The sequence below is a fragment of the Xenopus laevis genome, chromosome 6L (assembly GCF_017654675.1).
Source record: "Xenopus laevis strain J_2021 chromosome 6L, Xenopus_laevis_v10.1, whole genome shotgun sequence".
Classification (NCBI taxonomy): domain Eukaryota; kingdom Metazoa; phylum Chordata; class Amphibia; order Anura; family Pipidae; genus Xenopus; species Xenopus laevis.
In genome coordinates this window covers 147,518,791-147,535,509 of record NC_054381.1, presented here as the reverse complement: position 1 = coordinate 147,535,509, position 16,719 = coordinate 147,518,791, and the positions used below count along the sequence as shown (strand labels likewise).

The 16,719-nt window shown below is 40.3% G+C and overlaps 1 protein-coding gene across 1 annotated transcript in view; it reads left to right on the top strand.

Moving 5' to 3' along the window:
* The first annotated feature begins 236 nt into the window (after positions 1–236).
* The window catches only part of eif3h.L (eukaryotic translation initiation factor 3 subunit H L homeolog), a 122,577-nt gene continuing 106,094 nt past the window's right edge, over positions 237–16,719 (top strand). Inside the window, exon 1 of the mRNA XM_018268221.2 lies at positions 237–423. Within this exon, the coding sequence (XP_018123710.1) occupies positions 346–423 (78 nt within the window). The 5' untranslated portion in view covers positions 237–345. The remainder of the gene's footprint in view (positions 424–16,719) is intronic.

Here is a 16,719-nt window from a genome sequence, read left to right as displayed (position 1 = left end):
AAACTATTTTATACTAAAAGTTAACTGCCCATTTAACTAGTACTGATAAGTCTCTTTGCTTTAGAGCTGGCCAATGGCAAACAGGGGATAGTTTTTGTAATGATGGCTGGCAGATATTGGCCTTTTATTTATAATATTTGCGAACTACACTATAGTTTTATTTTGAACATTCTCCACACAGAGCAGACATAGCGTATCTAAGGGCCTATTCCCGCGCACAAAATGGCGCCTGCGCAGTCACTGAGTCGCCCTGACGTCACCGGAAGTTATTATCGCCGCTGAAGCCGCTTACTGTTCCGGCGCGCGTGTTCGTTCTCTCTCCCTCAGTCCAGCAGAGTGATCAGCATGGCGGCTCGTAGAGAAACAGCGAACACGGCTCCTATTGCTGAGACCGCCGTGAAACAAGTGCAGATCGACGGCTTGGTGAGTGGGGGAAAGGCCGGGGGTCTGGAGTCTATGGGCAGAGGCCTCCGTTGAGCGCGTTTATTCTTTTATCTGCTGCTGCCGGTACCAGAGAGACAGGGAACCTTCCGGCTGGTGTTCGTGTAGGGCAGGAAGTATTTACAGGGGCCCTTGTTGGGAATATTGTGTGTTACATATACACTAGAACCCACATTTTACGGTTATTTTAGGGGACCGGAAAAAAAATGGTGTAAAATCCAGGAGAATGTGAAATCAGGGAAAAGGGAAATGTATTATGTATAATATATAGGTGAGACCACAAAACACCAATGTAAAATGAGGGGAAACTTAAAATCAGGGGGCTCTACTGTATGCCCAATATATATATATATATATATACACTGTATGTCCATTATATACATATACATACACAGTATGTCCAGCTTGCTGCCCTGCTGCAGTGTTACCAGGTCTAATTTTCAAAACCAACCAAAGTCGGCTGCAAAACTAGCCAAGAGTCACTTCAAAAGTAGCCCAAAATAGCACAATATGTGCAGCGAAAAAAAAGTATAAAAAATAAATGTCTTTTTCAAGCTTTCACTGTTTTGCACATTTTGTACATGAAGCAAAATGGGACACATTTCAGGACACAGTCATCAGGGGTGTAACTACAGAGGGGGCCCAGGTTGTGTAGGGACGCCATAAGGCTGAATACATATACAATTTTAATAAATATTGGTAAAACTGGTCAACAAATAAATGTTTAGTGGGAGCACTTACTGGACACTGGGCTCAGCGTGCTGCACACCCCACCGACATCCCATGTGGTCATTTCATTCCAGGAAAAAAGCAAAAAGCGGAGCACTGAGGAGACCAGTATAAAAATGAAAATTAGAAATGTATTTAGTAGACATAAAAACTCCAATTACAGCAGCAAAGTGTGGACCCTGGCTGCCTGCTTAACGCGTTTCGTGGCTCCCTGACACTTCCAAACGCGTTAATCGGGCAGCCAAGGTCCACACTTTGCTGCTGTAATTGGAGTTTTTATGTCTACTAAATACATTTCTAATTTTCATTTTTATACTGGTCTCCTCAGTGCTCTGCTTTTTTCCTAAAACTGGTCAACCTCTAGACATTTTGGTGGGCAGAAGATTTTTGCCCCAAAATTGTCTGAAATTGAGGAAAGTCGCCGGAAAATGTGAGAATAGGACGGGAGACTGGGATACAGAGCCCAAAATCTGGTAACACCCGTCTTCTACATAAGTCAGTCCCATTGCATGCTCGGTATTGTAGTCTTACATTTAACTTGGCAAATTGTTAAGCAAAAACTACATTATCCCACAATGCATTGGGAGATGCAGGCTTAGCACATTAGGTTAAGAAAAAAACTTTGGCTGGTTTCCAAAGTACAAACCAGCCAAAGGCCCAAAAAGTAGCCCAAATCCCTACCTTCGCTAGTTTGTACTTTTCAAAACCTGCCTGGGCTTAGTAGCCCAATTTAGTAGCTCAATTTAGCTGGAAAACTGCCATCCTGGCAACTCTGCCCTGCTGGGAGGGGTAAAGTCTGAGTTGCAGCGGGGTATCAATACCTGGGGGGTGCACTGAAGAAAAAAAATAATAATATATAACTCTATATGTACTCTTTGGCTAGTTATATATGTCTCATATGTAAGCTTGATGTCGATGGACATTGTATTGGAAATGAATAAATGATTTTTTTGATACACATTGGATGGTGATCGCTGTGAGTGCTTTCATGGACTGCTTTGGATATTTTTGGATAGCACCCAGCAAGTGACTATGTGAATGGTGGGTAAGTGGATTCTTCACTTTCCCAATAGAAATCTATGGTTAAAGGAACAGGAAAACCAAAAAAAATGAAGGTGTCTTTTAAAGGAGAAAGAAAGGCCTATTTTAATTGTGGGTGCAAAAGTTAGGCACCCCCATGTGATTGTATATACTTACCTCACACCACTCGCCTTTGCTCCTATCAGGAGAAAAACTGCACCGGTCCATGGGTTCTTTCTGCGAGCACCACAGAGTGATCGGTTTCTTCTTTCTTCAAATTTCCTGGGGCAGACGCATGCATGGTAGAATGAAATAGCCGGCTTCTTCGTTAAAGTTCGGCTTTTCATGCTACTGCGCATACTGGAAGAAAGAAGAGGAATGAAGCTGATCGCTCTGTGTTGCTCACTGGAAAAACGCCCGGACCGGTGCAGTTTTCTCCTGATAGGAGCACCACGGGGTGTCAAGTAAGTATACGCAATAACTTGGGGGTGCCTAACTTTTGGCACCCCCAATTAAATAGAGCCTTTCCTTTAAAGTAATGAATATATAATGTACTGTTGCCCTGCACTGGTAAAACTGGTGTATTTGCTTCAAAAACACTACCATTGTTTATATAAATAAGCTGCTGTGTAGCCATGGGGGCAGCCATTCAAACTGGAAAAGGCACAGGATACACAACAGATAAGATCTGTAGATCAATGGGATCCTTCTGCACTTATCTATTATCTACTGTGTATCCGGTACTTGAATGGCTGCCCCCATGGCTACACAGCAGCTTGTTTATATAAACTATAGTAGTACTTATCTGTTATCTGCTGTGTATCCGGTACTTGAATGGCTGCCCCCATGGCTACACAGCAGCTTGTTTATATAAACTATAGTAGTACTTATCTGTTATCTACTGTGTATCCTGTGCTTGAATGGCTGCCCCCATGGCTACACAGCAGCTTGTTTATATAAACTATAGTAGTACTTATCTGTTATCTACTGTGTATCCTGTGCTTGAATGGCTGCCCCCATGGCTACACAGCAGCTTGTTTATATAAACTATAGTAGTACTTATCTGTTATCTACTGTGTATCCTGTGCTTGAATGGCTGCCCCCATTTCTGAAGCAAACACACCAGTTTTACCAGTGCAGGGCAACAGTACATAATATATTCATTACTTTAAAACACTTTAATTTTTTTTTTGTTACTGTTCCTTTATAAAGGGATTGTTCACCTTCCAAACACTTTTTCAGCTGAGTTGTTTTCAGTTTGTTCACCAGAAATAAAGGCTTTTTAAAATTTATTTCAGTTTTTCCAGAATCTAAGTTGAACGTTTAATGTCCCTGTCTCTGGTGTTTGTCTGGCCTCTCAGGAATTCAGGTGCAGATTCTACACTGTTACAATTTTGCAACATTTAGTTGATCCATTTCTCAGCAGCATCTCTGGAATATTAGCAACTATTGTATCAATTCTAACTGCTGCCTGTAATGAAACGCAGGGATTCTGCTCAGCAGGGACAAAGATAAGAAATGTATCAACTAAATGTATCAATTTAGAACAATTTAGAGGTTCGTGACCCCCCCCCCCCCCGAGCTGCTTTAGACTGAAAAATGAAACTTTACGCTTTAATATTAAAAAAAACGGTCACACATAGAAAATAGAAGTAATTATAAAAAGTATTTTTTTATTTCTGCTGAACAATCTGAAACCAACTGAAAAAAATGTTTTTTAAGGGCACACGGGGAGGTCGTTTTTTTTTTTGTATGTAGGTGAAGAGAAGCGAATATTCTTCTGTGTGTAGCTCCGATAACAAGAATACAACCTAAGTGCAACTACACAGAGCAGATATTGATGCGAATAATTGGATTACTTGTCCTTTTTCCATGCAGACCAAATAATTCTATGATGTTCTGTTTGGTTGTACAGGTATGGGACCTGTTATCCAGAATTCTTGGGACCTGGGGTTTTCTGGATAATGGATCTTTCGGTAATTTGGATCACCATACCTTAAATCTGCTAAAAGCAATTTAAATGTTAAATAAACAGTATTGCTCTGCCTTCAATAAGGATTAATTATATCTTAGTTGGGATCAAGTACAAAGTGCTGTTTCATAATTAGAGAGAGAAATTAAATCCTTTTTTAAAAATTACAATTTTGTTTAAAATGGAGTCTATGTGAGATGGCCTTTTTGTGTAGTTCAGAGATTATTATTATTATTAACATGTATTTATATAGCGCCATATAGCGCCAACATATTGTGTAGCACTGTAAAGTAAATGTGATTATACAACTACATAAAATGAATTACATACATAGATTTCTGAATAGCGGGTTTCCATATAACGGAACACTTACGATATAAATTGCAAATTATACAAAGACAACAAATCAGACGTTGAAACTGAGAAATGTTATTGTTTTTTGCAAAAATATATGCTCAAATTTGAAGTCAGCAACTTTTGGTGCAGGGGCAACAAAAGACTGAAAACATTTATTATTTATTATTTGCCATTAGGTTCGTTTCAGGCCCTTCAAAAACAACATAGAAATCAACATTAAAACTTGAGCCTCCAACTGAACAGCAGTAAAGTGTTGGCTGCGTCACCATTTAAATTTCACAATGATCTGTTGAATATCGGGATTCATTTATTTACAATTTTGGTTAAGTTGATTTAGTGCTGCATTTCTGATGAGTACCCCTCTAAATAGGTACAGTCATGAAAGAAATGTATGGTTTCCCTGTTAGGTTGCATTGAGTTTTTATTCACTCCCTTGACCAGATACTTGTACTTCCCAGTTAATTTACTTAGCACCAGTGTCGGACTGGTATGCCGGGGCCCACCAGAATACTTTAGGCTGAGGGCCCACTTTCCAAACTATTATTATTCCTCCTCTCCTCATTCAACTTCTTTTTTTTCTCCTAGTTTTTTATATTTATTTACTATTCTCTGTTCTTCCATATTAAGTCTTTTTTTTTCTCATAAAGAAATGAGGAATAACCATGAAATTGGCCAAATGGTTAAAAGCAAGAGGGCCCTCGGAAACCTTGGCCCACCGGGAGTTTTCCTGGTATCCCAGTGGGCCAGTCCGACCCTGCTTAGCACTGAAAGCTAAACACAGTCTAGTTCCCTGTGAGATACGTAGATGATTTTCAGGGGACATAGATGCCGCTCCTGTTTGAAGTCCACCAGCTTCCTTCTTGTGCCCAGTCCTTGTATCTGTTACTGGAGCTTTCACCAAACTTTATTGAGCATTCCTAATAAAAATACTCCGACTGGGAGAGCCTTGGTGCATACCAAGAACGTACAAGAGTACTCATGGTGCCTTCAGAAATGGCATTCTCTTAAAGGGGCCTCATGTACGGACCAATAATGACTTGTGGTTCTGAGAAACTTGACCAAGTTGCCATCTTCTTGTCCTCTTAACAGGACCAAATGATTTCCTCCAAACCAATATCTGAACTTGGCTTAGGCAAATATCAGTCAGGAAGTCTGGAATATTCTATTTAATGAGGACCACTTTGGATTCTAGGGGGCAGATTTATTAAGGGTCGAATAAATTCGAATTAAAATATTCGATTTTTTATTTCTTTTTTTGGTCAAAACTCATTCGAAATTGTGAATTATCCAAACTCGATTCGGATTCTAATTTTGAGATTTATCAAACCTAAACCCTGGGAATAATTCGAATTCGACTATTCTCCACCTTAAACTTGCCCAGTTCATGTATAAGTCTATGGGAGAAGTCCAGTGACCAATTTGAAGATATTAGCATTCAAATTGATTCGAGTTGTGGGGTTGGTAATATTCGTTCGAGTTTAAGATATTGAATGTTTTTCTTAAGTACCCTCTCAATGAATTTAGAGTATATTCGATTTCATAAGATTTAAAAAACTAACATCTTTTCGAAATTTCACCTTTGGTAAATGGGCCTCTAGATGTGTTGTTCTCCCAACAGGTCTGCACAGGTCAGCTATGTCCATTTGGGTAGTCATTTTGGGTAAAGATCTGTTTATTTAGGGCTAGTCCACACGGGGAGATAGCCCTGCGTTTGCGGTCGCGGCGACAAAGCGCCGCGCCAGTCGCCGCAACCGGCGCAGGCGACAGTTTTGTATGGGCGCCTATGTAAAAACGCCTGTGCTAACCACACGAGGCGATGCGCTTTTCAACAGTCGCCTGAAAAAGCCTGGCGAGGCATTTTCAGGCGACTGTTGAAAAGCGCATCGCCTCGTGTGGTTAGCACAGGCGTTTTTACATAGGCGCCCATACAAAACTGTCGCCTGCGCCGGTCGCGGCGACTGGCGCTGCGCTTTGTCGCCGCGACCGCAAACGCAAGGCTATCTCCCCGTGTGGAATAGCCCTAAGTGACCTTTTCTCTGTAGAGGCTCCCTTTTTCGCATTATGGGCAGTTTTGCTCGTAGGTGCACTTGACTTTCTGCAAAATGGGTGCTTGACGGCACAGGTTAATTGTCAATGGGCTCGTTTCCATTACAAAGCAGGAATAAAAAGAAAATCATGCATCTGTGGCCTATTCCTTTAAAGGAAAGAAACTTTATAATTGCCTTTTAATTAAACTATCTATTGTATAGTAAATAAACCTGCATCAGCAAAGCAGAAAAGCAAACATAAAGCAAAGCCTCGGCCACCTTTGGGAAATGAAAAGAACTATTGCCTGGAAAGCTTCACAGCGCAGGCATTCACGTGTGGATGGAATGAATGTTAAAATACTGGCTTATTCCCAATCTTGTCGGGTTTTATGTATCGGTTGACTGTAATTAAGTCCTTAATAGGAACTGTACGTTATTTGTAAGTAGCTTTTATGTAGCATTTAGTGTATAAAACACTTTTCTGCACTTTTGAGTGTTTCTTGGAGGTGCTATGTTACATCTGAGCTAAGGCAAACCATGAAAAGAGTGCATTCTATATAATCCATATAAACTGAACTTTGATTGGTCAATATGGCCTTATAAAATTTGGCTCTCCTGATTTGAACGATGGGATCATTATTTTCACATTATTTGTTGGGTCCTGTTATTAATGACGCACTGTATTGCATGAGTGCTAGCAGTGTAATGCCTTGGGAGCTAGGTTGAGCGTTTCGGTAGAAATTAGCACTTTGATGATGGAGTCTATGGAGGAGTGACTTGTATCCCAGTGAAACTAAAAGAAAAAAAATTAGCCCGTCATTGGCTTGAATGGCAACTGCCTGTTACTGGTGGTGACAGTAGCTATTCCAGTGGTAGCACGGGGATGATAAAGGGTCCAGTTGGTTTTTCATATTATTTTAATTGTGGTTCATGTCAGACTATCAAACATGGGAAGTTTTTTGCTCCTTGAGGCACTTAAGTTTTCTGCAAAATGGTGCTTGATGGCACGGGTTAATTGTTAGTGGACTTGTTTCCGTTACATAGCAGGAAAAAAAATGGTGTCTTCCTCATAGCTTAAGAAGGCCAGCAGCAAGTTGGTTGAGCTGCATACTTATTTGCTATATACTAACAAAACAAAAACTTCTTAATTTGTTATTAAAGGGATACTGTCATGGGAAAACCATGTTTTTTTCCCAAACGCATCAGTTAATAGTGCTGCTTCAGCAGAATTCTGCACTAAAATCCATTTCTCAAAAGAGCAAACAGATTTTTTAATATTCAATTTTGAAATCTGACGTGAGGCTAGATATATTCAGTTTCCCAGCTGCCCCCAGTCATGTGACTTGTGCCTGCACTTTAGGATAGAACTACTTTCTGGTAGGCTGTTATTTCTCATACTCAATGTAACTGAATCAGTCTCAGTGGGACTCGGCTTTTACTATTGAGTATTGTTATTATCTTGTTAGGGAGCTGTTATCTGGTTACCTTCCCATTGTTCTGTTGTTAGGCTGGTGTGGGGAGGGGGTGATATCACTACAGCAACAAAGAATGACTGAAGTTTATCAGAGCACAAGTCACATGACTGGGGCAGCTGGGAAACTGTCAATATGTCTAGCCCCAGATTTCAAAATTGTATATAAAAAAAAAATCTGTTTGCTCTTTTTAAGAATGGATTTCAGTGCAGACTTCTGCTGCAACAGCACTATTAACTGATGCGTTTTGAAAAAAAACATGTTTTCCCCTGACCGTATCCATTTCAAAGAGGTTGGGTCATTTCTGTGTATATGGCAGAATCACTTTAAAGGAACAGTAACACCGAATTATTTTAATGTATAATTCCCCCCAAAATAGCTATGATAGCTAAGGCTTTCTTCCCCTTGGAATTTTTCAAATCTTTAGCTTTAATTTGACTTAAAAAATGCCAGAAAGGCCATAAGGCGACAACAGCTTGAATTCCTCAGTATGTTGAACCGGAAGTCACTTTTGCACCGATATCCTAAAGCACCTAAGCTTTTTTTCAGTGGCTGGGGGTAATGATGTTAGCATATATTTAAGCTGCAAAGTTGTCCAAAGGAATAGAAACATAAATTTAAGCTGCAGACACTAAAAAAACTTTAGGATATCACTATGAAGCTGACTTCTGGTTCAGCACACAGAGGAATTCGCCTATGGGGCATTTTATATGTCAAATTCAAGCTGAAGATTTGGGGAAAAAAAAGGGAAAGTAAGCCTTACCTATCATTATAGCTATTTTTGGGGGAAATAAGTATTACAATAATTTGGTGTTACTGGTCCTTTAAGCCTTTCAAATTTCTCCTATTCTACCATTGTGGTCTACGCCTCGGATTGAAATCAGGATTGAGCCGCATCTCCCTCTGGTAAGTGCAGGAGTAAATCATTTTATGGATTGGCTCAGGTGTCCATGCTTTTACACTGCGAGAGTAACCAAAAGCAGTTGGGTTATTGCTCTTCCGTGTGCGTTACTGATGGCTATAACCCGATACTTTATTGCTTTTCTTCCAGCGCTCTGGTCAGCAGTTCGTTCTTTATTTAATAAGCCTATAATCACAAAACAACCCTCTGCCTGCAACCTGTAAAATATGAACACAATTTCCTTTAAAAGCCGAAAGTTTGTTCTTAATATTGCAGAGAAGAGCCCACACCAAGACATATTTTGTTCTCGTGCAGGTGATCTCCATCTCCAGCCAGCAGTTCAGTGCTTACTTTTTATTTTTGCCCGTAAAATGCTGCTTTTAATGGATGGTGCGGTAATGACACACATTAAAGGTATAAGGTTTTTACTCTCGGAAGAGGCTCTGAGGTTGTGTGAAGCCTTAACTCACAGATCTTCGTACGCTGGGAAGTGCAGCTTTCAGAAAAAACATCACATCGTATATTTCACTATGCCCTTGAAACAGCACCCCAAATGTTTAGGATGTATAAAACGGAATATTTGAAAATCTATTTGTATATGTTTGCCCAACATTCAGTCACTATTTTTGTGCCGTTTTTTAGTATATCATGCTATGTTTCTTTCCAAGAAAGTCCTAAAACATGCAGCGGGCCGTATGCACCTGTGCTGTACATGAGGCCAATAAACAGGACTTCTATTGGAATGCATTCTGTCTCTAAGATAGAAAGCATTCACCGTGAACTGTTCGTGCTTATTTTTATAAAGTAAATACGCAAAACACATTTTTCTGGCTCCTGCTTAACGTATGCTATTTGGCCAAAAGTATGCAGACGCTCTGTTTAATTCACGTCATCGTTTGGAACGTGCACTGCTGTGTTCTGAGCAGTCTACAGAAGCAAAGTCGGCAAAATAATTATTTTTCTCAGACATGGGGCTTTTATGGGTGACACAGAGGCCAGCAAACACAACATCACCATGTCCAAAGCCAAGCAATCGGCTGGAGTTGTGTAAAGGTCACTGCCATTATACTGAGGAGCAGTGGAAATGCCTCCTGAAGTGATAAATCGCACTCTAGCATCTGGCAGTCTGAAGGAAAAGTCTGGGTTTGGAAGATGCCAGGAGAATGCTACCTGCCCTTAAGGTATAATGCCAACTGCAAGTTTGGTGAAAGAGATAAGACGGCTAATTGTCTCTGCTTCCATTGAAAGAACCTTAAAGGAGAAAACAAAAATTCACCCTGCACCTGACCCTTACCTGCCTGATTCTAATATGCACCCTACTCAAACCCACTGGCACATGGGGCGGAACATGTTAGGCGTGTGCCTACAAATAACCGCTGTCTGAAGCAGAAGGTTGTAGACGGGGAGAGCAGACCCGCGACCTGCAAATTGTGTGCCGAAGTCTGCCAGAACCCGCGGGTAGCAGGCTGGCCCGCACATCACTAATCCTTTTACTTCCATTGACCTGCAAAGTCTGTTACAAGGAAAAAAGGCTGTTTGTAACGCTAACCTATAGATGCAGCATAGCACGGCGGAGTTTACAAGCACCATCTTCTTAAAGACACAGAAGATGGTACATGTGAACTCTACATCGCTCCTGGGGTTTGGCATTTGACTGGTGACGCAATTTTGTGCAGGAGCCACTAAATTTGCAGTGACAATTTGTCGCTTCTGTATATTTGACAACCAAACAAAAGCTGACCGGTGTTCTGCCTGGATCTGCTCTTGCAGCTGTTGAGAGCCTTGAGAGCTGCAGGTATGTGGCTCTGTTTACTTACCTTTTCTATAGATGAGAGGTAATGCAGCAGCAGATATTTTAGGCAGGGTTTCATTTAAATATGTGGCATTTACTTTACAGTGCATCTGAATGCTATAGTACTGCTGTATAGCCTTACATTTGTCATAACACTGCTGTATCAGCTCAGCCATGACTATGACAAACCTGTAACATAAAACCCCCTACCCTTTGTTGACCCCCTTCTTTACTCCCCTCCAGCCTAGGTGGTACTCGGGACAAGTGCCCCTAACTTTTTACTTACCCCTCTGTGCAGATTCTGTCCCCAGCAGTTCACGGCAGCCATCTTCTTTTGTTCGTTAAACTTCGGAAACCGACCTTCAAATTGGGTGCATGCGCAGTTGCGAGTAGTTTTTCGGAAATTTTTGTTACTTTCAGCTCATGCGCAGTTGTTCAGGACCGGAAAATTACACCAACTCCGCATGTGCACAAAACGAAGGTCAGCTGTACAGGAGAACAAAACCCTAAAAATGAATGACTAAAAATGCCATATTTTATATACTGCACTTATTGAACCAATGTAAAGTTTCAGCTTGTCAATAGCAGTAAGGATCCAGGACTTCAAACTTGTCACAGGGGGTCACCATCTTGGAAAGTGTCTGTCAGTGGGCTCTGAGCAGCTGTTGAGGAAAAAAGTAAAAATTTGGATAAAATGGTCTATGGGAGACGACCTTTCTGTAATTCGACGCTTTCTGGGTAACGGGCTTCCAAATAACTGATCCCATACCTACCAGCATAAAACATTTTTATGTTTCCACTTATTGATTTGTATGTAGTGCAGAGGCAATGTTCTCATACTTGAACACACAGAAATAGATTTGCTTGGCCAGTATAACGAGAACTTGTGGAACCCCCTGAGCTGCTCCTGTTAAATTGCTCCTGCACATAATACATCAGTGATGTTACAATGTAAGCTCCCAGGTGCGGGTCCTGTAGTGTACAAATCATGTCCGTTACAGTAAGTAGAAACATACAGCAGCAATAGAAGAGATGTGCGTACATCCATGGGAGCGATGGAATCCCATCTTTCCCCCATGCATCCGGTTTTATGAGCGAAGGTGCCTGCTGAGCTGCTGGCCCTTTTAGACTGAAAAAATTTGCAGGCTTCCTGTCTTTGGTTTACATATATCTCCTGCACACCAGGGAAGCGTGCCATTTATCTGTTGGACACCTTGTCCTCATCCCGCTCCCAAGCGTTGTCGGAGGACAAAAGGCTCAATTCATTTTCACTCTTGGAGACGAGGCCTCTGTAACTGCAGCCCATCACTCAGACGTCTTGGCAAGTCGTGGAGGGTGTATCCGTCTTTAACTTAAAAAGCATGTTCTTCATCTTGCAAAGTCAGGCTCCCAAGCTCCCCGAGCAGTAACTAATACCAAAAGATCAACATCGTACTAAATCCATCAACTTATTTAGCAGGCCTATTTCTTAACCAGCATTACGCGGAACAATAAGCCATAGTATCTGTCTTATTACCAAAACAAATACTAATAGTCAGGCCTGGCACGTAGAGACAATTAAAAATTCTCGCAAACCGTCCGTTTCATGTGAGGAACAGACAGACATCTGTAGAATGGGACTCTGAACTCCAAGCCATAGATATAAAGGGTCAAGGCTTGTTTTAGTGCTGCAAATTCTGTGCCCCAATATTGAAGGGATTTGCAAATTGACTAGGAGGTACATGCAGCAAATGGGCCCTTTGGGATGGTTGATCACAAACCTACTAGATGGCCTTATAAAGCAGAACTATTGCAAAAAATTAAATGAAATGTTCGCTTCTGCAAACTGAAATAATAAACTTTCTAAATACAATCAATTAAAGTCTGCATCGTTTCTGAAATAATCAAGTTTACGTTCACTATTCCTCTCTCAGCATCTCTATCCTCATTCTGTCTTGATTCAGGAGTTTGGTGTCGGATGAATGATCCATTATCTTATTGGGGGGGGGGGTTGCTCCTTATGCCTAGAAGATGTATTAGAGCTCACTCTATTAAAATCAGAAATCCTGTCTCTACATGCAGAATTTTTGCTATAGGCGGTTATTTTGTTAGATTATGTTTGTACTGGAATCAAGTTTATCTTAACTATTCCTCTCTCAGCATATGTTTCTCCTCATCCTGTCTTCATTCATGAGTTGGGTGTCAGATGAATCATCATCATCATCATTTCTTTATATAGCGCTGTCAAGATACGCAGTGCTTAGATGAATGATCCATTATATCTTATAGGGGGGCTCCTTATACCTAGAAGATGTATTCAAGATCACTGTATTGAAATCACCAGAAATCCTATCTCTCTATATGCAGAATTTGTGCAAAAGGCAGATTTGTTAGATTTTGTTTGTACTAGAATCTGTTATTTGAGTGAGCTCTAATACATCTGCTAGGAAAGGAACCCCCCCCCTATAAGATATATTGGATCTAACTGTCAATGAATATCTGACACCCAACTGCTGTATTAAGACAGAAAGAAGAGAAACAGATGCTGAGAGAGGAATAGTTACGATAAACTTGATATAAACTTTATTTCAGAAACAATGCAGAATTTTTAATTGATTGTATTTAGAAAGTTTCTTCAGTATAATGAAGTATATATTACATTTTCATTTTCCTGATCATTCCCCTTTAAGTATACAGGACAACTCCTTGTTTGAGTTCTAATAATTATGTTGGCTTTGAAAAAGCCAACATCTTGATCTACTAGTTTGAATTATAATTAAGTGGAATGGATTTGTTAGCTCCCCCTCCTGATCTGGATATTCACAGATGATCTTGGCCGTATATTGGCCAATTTGCCCTGTATAAAAAATAAATAAATAAATAGACAGATGTATCTGTATTGCTATCAGACTGAATGGGAAGCTTGGTCTGTTTTATACACGGTTTACCCTACATTTTCTTAAAATTCAAATGTGCATGAGGCCTAAATGTAACTGACAACAATTACAGATGCTACCTTGACTCAAGAGAGCCGTTTGTTCTGTTTTGGTCCCATACTTTTTATAAGCACTTGTTTCAAAGCTAGCCAATCGTGGGGATCATCTCACATTAAACCAGCACCAGCATTGACAGGTTGAGGGAATTGTGTGAACACAATCCGGTAACTGTGCCAACAATACTCTTCAGAGAGGCCTATAAAATCTTACCTTGAATATGTACAGTTGAGCACAAAAAAATCATGCTTGAGCCTATAGTCAAGAATATTTACATAGATTTCTTCCACATTAAGGGTATCACTGTATATGAAAGCTGACATTAAGGCTATTTAAGTCCATAAAAAAGTTGGATAGATTTAACTAATTATAGGGTTGTGTAAGCTTGACAAAGGGTCAGGTGTGACCCGAAACGTTGCTGTAATGCCCTTAAGGGTTCCAATAAAGGCATTTGAATTTTAAAAGGAAGGTGGTGCTGTTTCGTCTTGTAACTATTAAGGCTATTTAAGTCCATAAAAAAGTTGGATAGATTTAACTAATTATAGGGTTGTGTACAGTTTAGTCTATGGGCTTAATTGTCCTGGTTAGATCTATTCTAACCTAGCCCTGTGGTGTCCATACCTATGCCCACCCTACATCTAAAAACCATAAATATGCCTTTGTCTGGAAGCTAATATATTTAAATTGCAGACAATGCATTCAGATTCATCCAAAGACTCATTCTAAGTCCTTTTTTTTTTTTTTTTTTTTTTCTGTTTAGTGAATCCTGTCTTACGTTTCCCCCCCATAACTGAAAACACTGCTGCCTACTGTGTGGGTTGCTATTCTAATTTCATGCAATATGACCATATGCCTTTGTTATTCTTAAGCTTTTAAATTAGTTTTTAATGAGCTTCATCGTGCTTTGGAGAAATACACCTCAAGGCGCTTCATTTTTGTCGTCTGAGTTGAGCATCCACCATGTCACCCAAGGTCAGGGTTTCATTTTCACCTCTTGACAGTTGTTTTTACGACTGGTAATGACTGGGTGGCTGAAGATTTTTCCCAGTGAAATTAAAGAAAGTCTCATTTCCTTCTGTCTTGCTGCCTGCGCCTTACATTTAATAAGCCTTATTCATCATGACAGCCCATTGTAGTCTTCATTCCCGTATTGTAAATAAAAGAAAGGGTAGAAATGTGCTGCTCTGGTTGTCTGAGGGTTCGCCCACACTGGCCATAGAAAGATGGGCTCACATGTCTTATCTTTTAATGTAACAAAGGGATGTTTATAATTGTGACCTGCTGTAGGTGTAGTATTTGATTTCAGGAAAATCATCATGAAGCCCAGTTAAGTATAGGTCATTTGGCCATCGATCAAACCGAACTTTGCAACATATAGCATTTAATCAGGCTGCTTTCCTTATTTAGCCCTCCGGCTAATAATCTAAAGACCCTCTGGGTCAATAGTGATGCCATCAGCTATCATCTGTTTTCACTCCTACCGTCTTCATCCAACATGATTTTTGTAGAATTAATATGGAACAAGCTCTGTGAGTTTAGGTGCACCCCCCTGAAACCATCAATATACACTTTAGGGCCTCGTTGAGAACAAACTAGGGCTTCTTTAAAAGTTTATTCATGAACTTGGAGTGCACAGACCTCAACTAAATTACTAAAAGAAATGAAACAATGATAAGGAGAGATTTACATTATTTTTTTCTTGCTCACTTTGGAAAAGAGGCGATTACAAGGGGATGTCTCTTTACAAATGCCTTAGATGATGTTTTAGACTGGTGATCACCAACCTGTGGCTCACAAGCAATGTTGATCACGAACCTCTTGGATGTTCCTCCCAGTATCCTCAGACCAGGTGCTTTTTTTTTGAATTCCTGGTTTGGAGGCACGTTTTGTTTGCATAAAAATCAGGTGTACTGCCAAACATAGCCTCCCATCTTGGCAGTCCACCAAAAGGCCAGTCACAGCCCTTATTTGGCATCCCCAGGAATGTTTTGGATGTGTGTTTTTGGTTTTACATTCGAATGTGGCTCATGGGTAAAAAAAAAAAACAACCTGGAAAGAGCGAGTGGCCACCTAATTTCATGATGGTATTTTCACCTAAAGCAACAATAATAGTGATGAGCTTGTGATGATAGATTCTCTTAATTTCTTGGACTTGGATGTCTTCAGAATGTATTGAATGGAAATATTCAGGCATTTCTCAAATAGAACTGGTGTGTGTCAGGGTTGGGTAATGGTGGATGTCGTCATGCTTGACCCGTGCACCGGGGCTTCTAAAAGGATCTTCTCAGAAACTGTGTGTGTATTGGAGAAACAAAGTACACAATATCTTAATATTCTTCTACTGAACATTTCAACCTGTATGTTACTTGTTTTCCCCTCTTTAAGCATGTAACACAGCAGATTGCAATATTCTTTCACTCCTGAAATATTACTGGATAAAATGGAGTTAATGCATAATAAAATTGCTGACACTAGCACTATCTCAGCTCCTTCAACAAGCCCATAAAAGAGAGCAGATTTAATCAGCAGTAACATGGCTGTTCTGTTAAAAGCGCCGTAAACTTAACGAACACAACATTAAAACAAGCGCTACAAGGACATGCTTATTTCCCCTTTGCGTTCTATTTGCCTAATATCCAGACACATTGGGGAATTTTTTTTACCATAACTTTTAGGCACACCCACTCCAATCAAATCAAATGGTTTCACCTTTGTTACTCCCTATTTGCTATACCGTCTCCCCATTTTGATTTGATATACTACTTTTGCCAGGGAAAGGCTCAACCACCTCAGTTTGTTTTAATTAACATCACCATTTTTTCAAGTCAAGTTTCCAGGATGATCTAATTGACCTGTGTGTGGACAATGTTGAGTTGCTCCACTGGGCACCAACTCAAGATCCACTGGCAAATCAGTCTTACCTTATTTTGGAACCTTGATGTAGGGTTTTCTTCTCCAAGTGTTGAATATGTTCCAGTGGACCCAACAGAGCAGGTGGACATAGGCAGAGGAGGTTTTTTTCTATGTTTGGGGCAA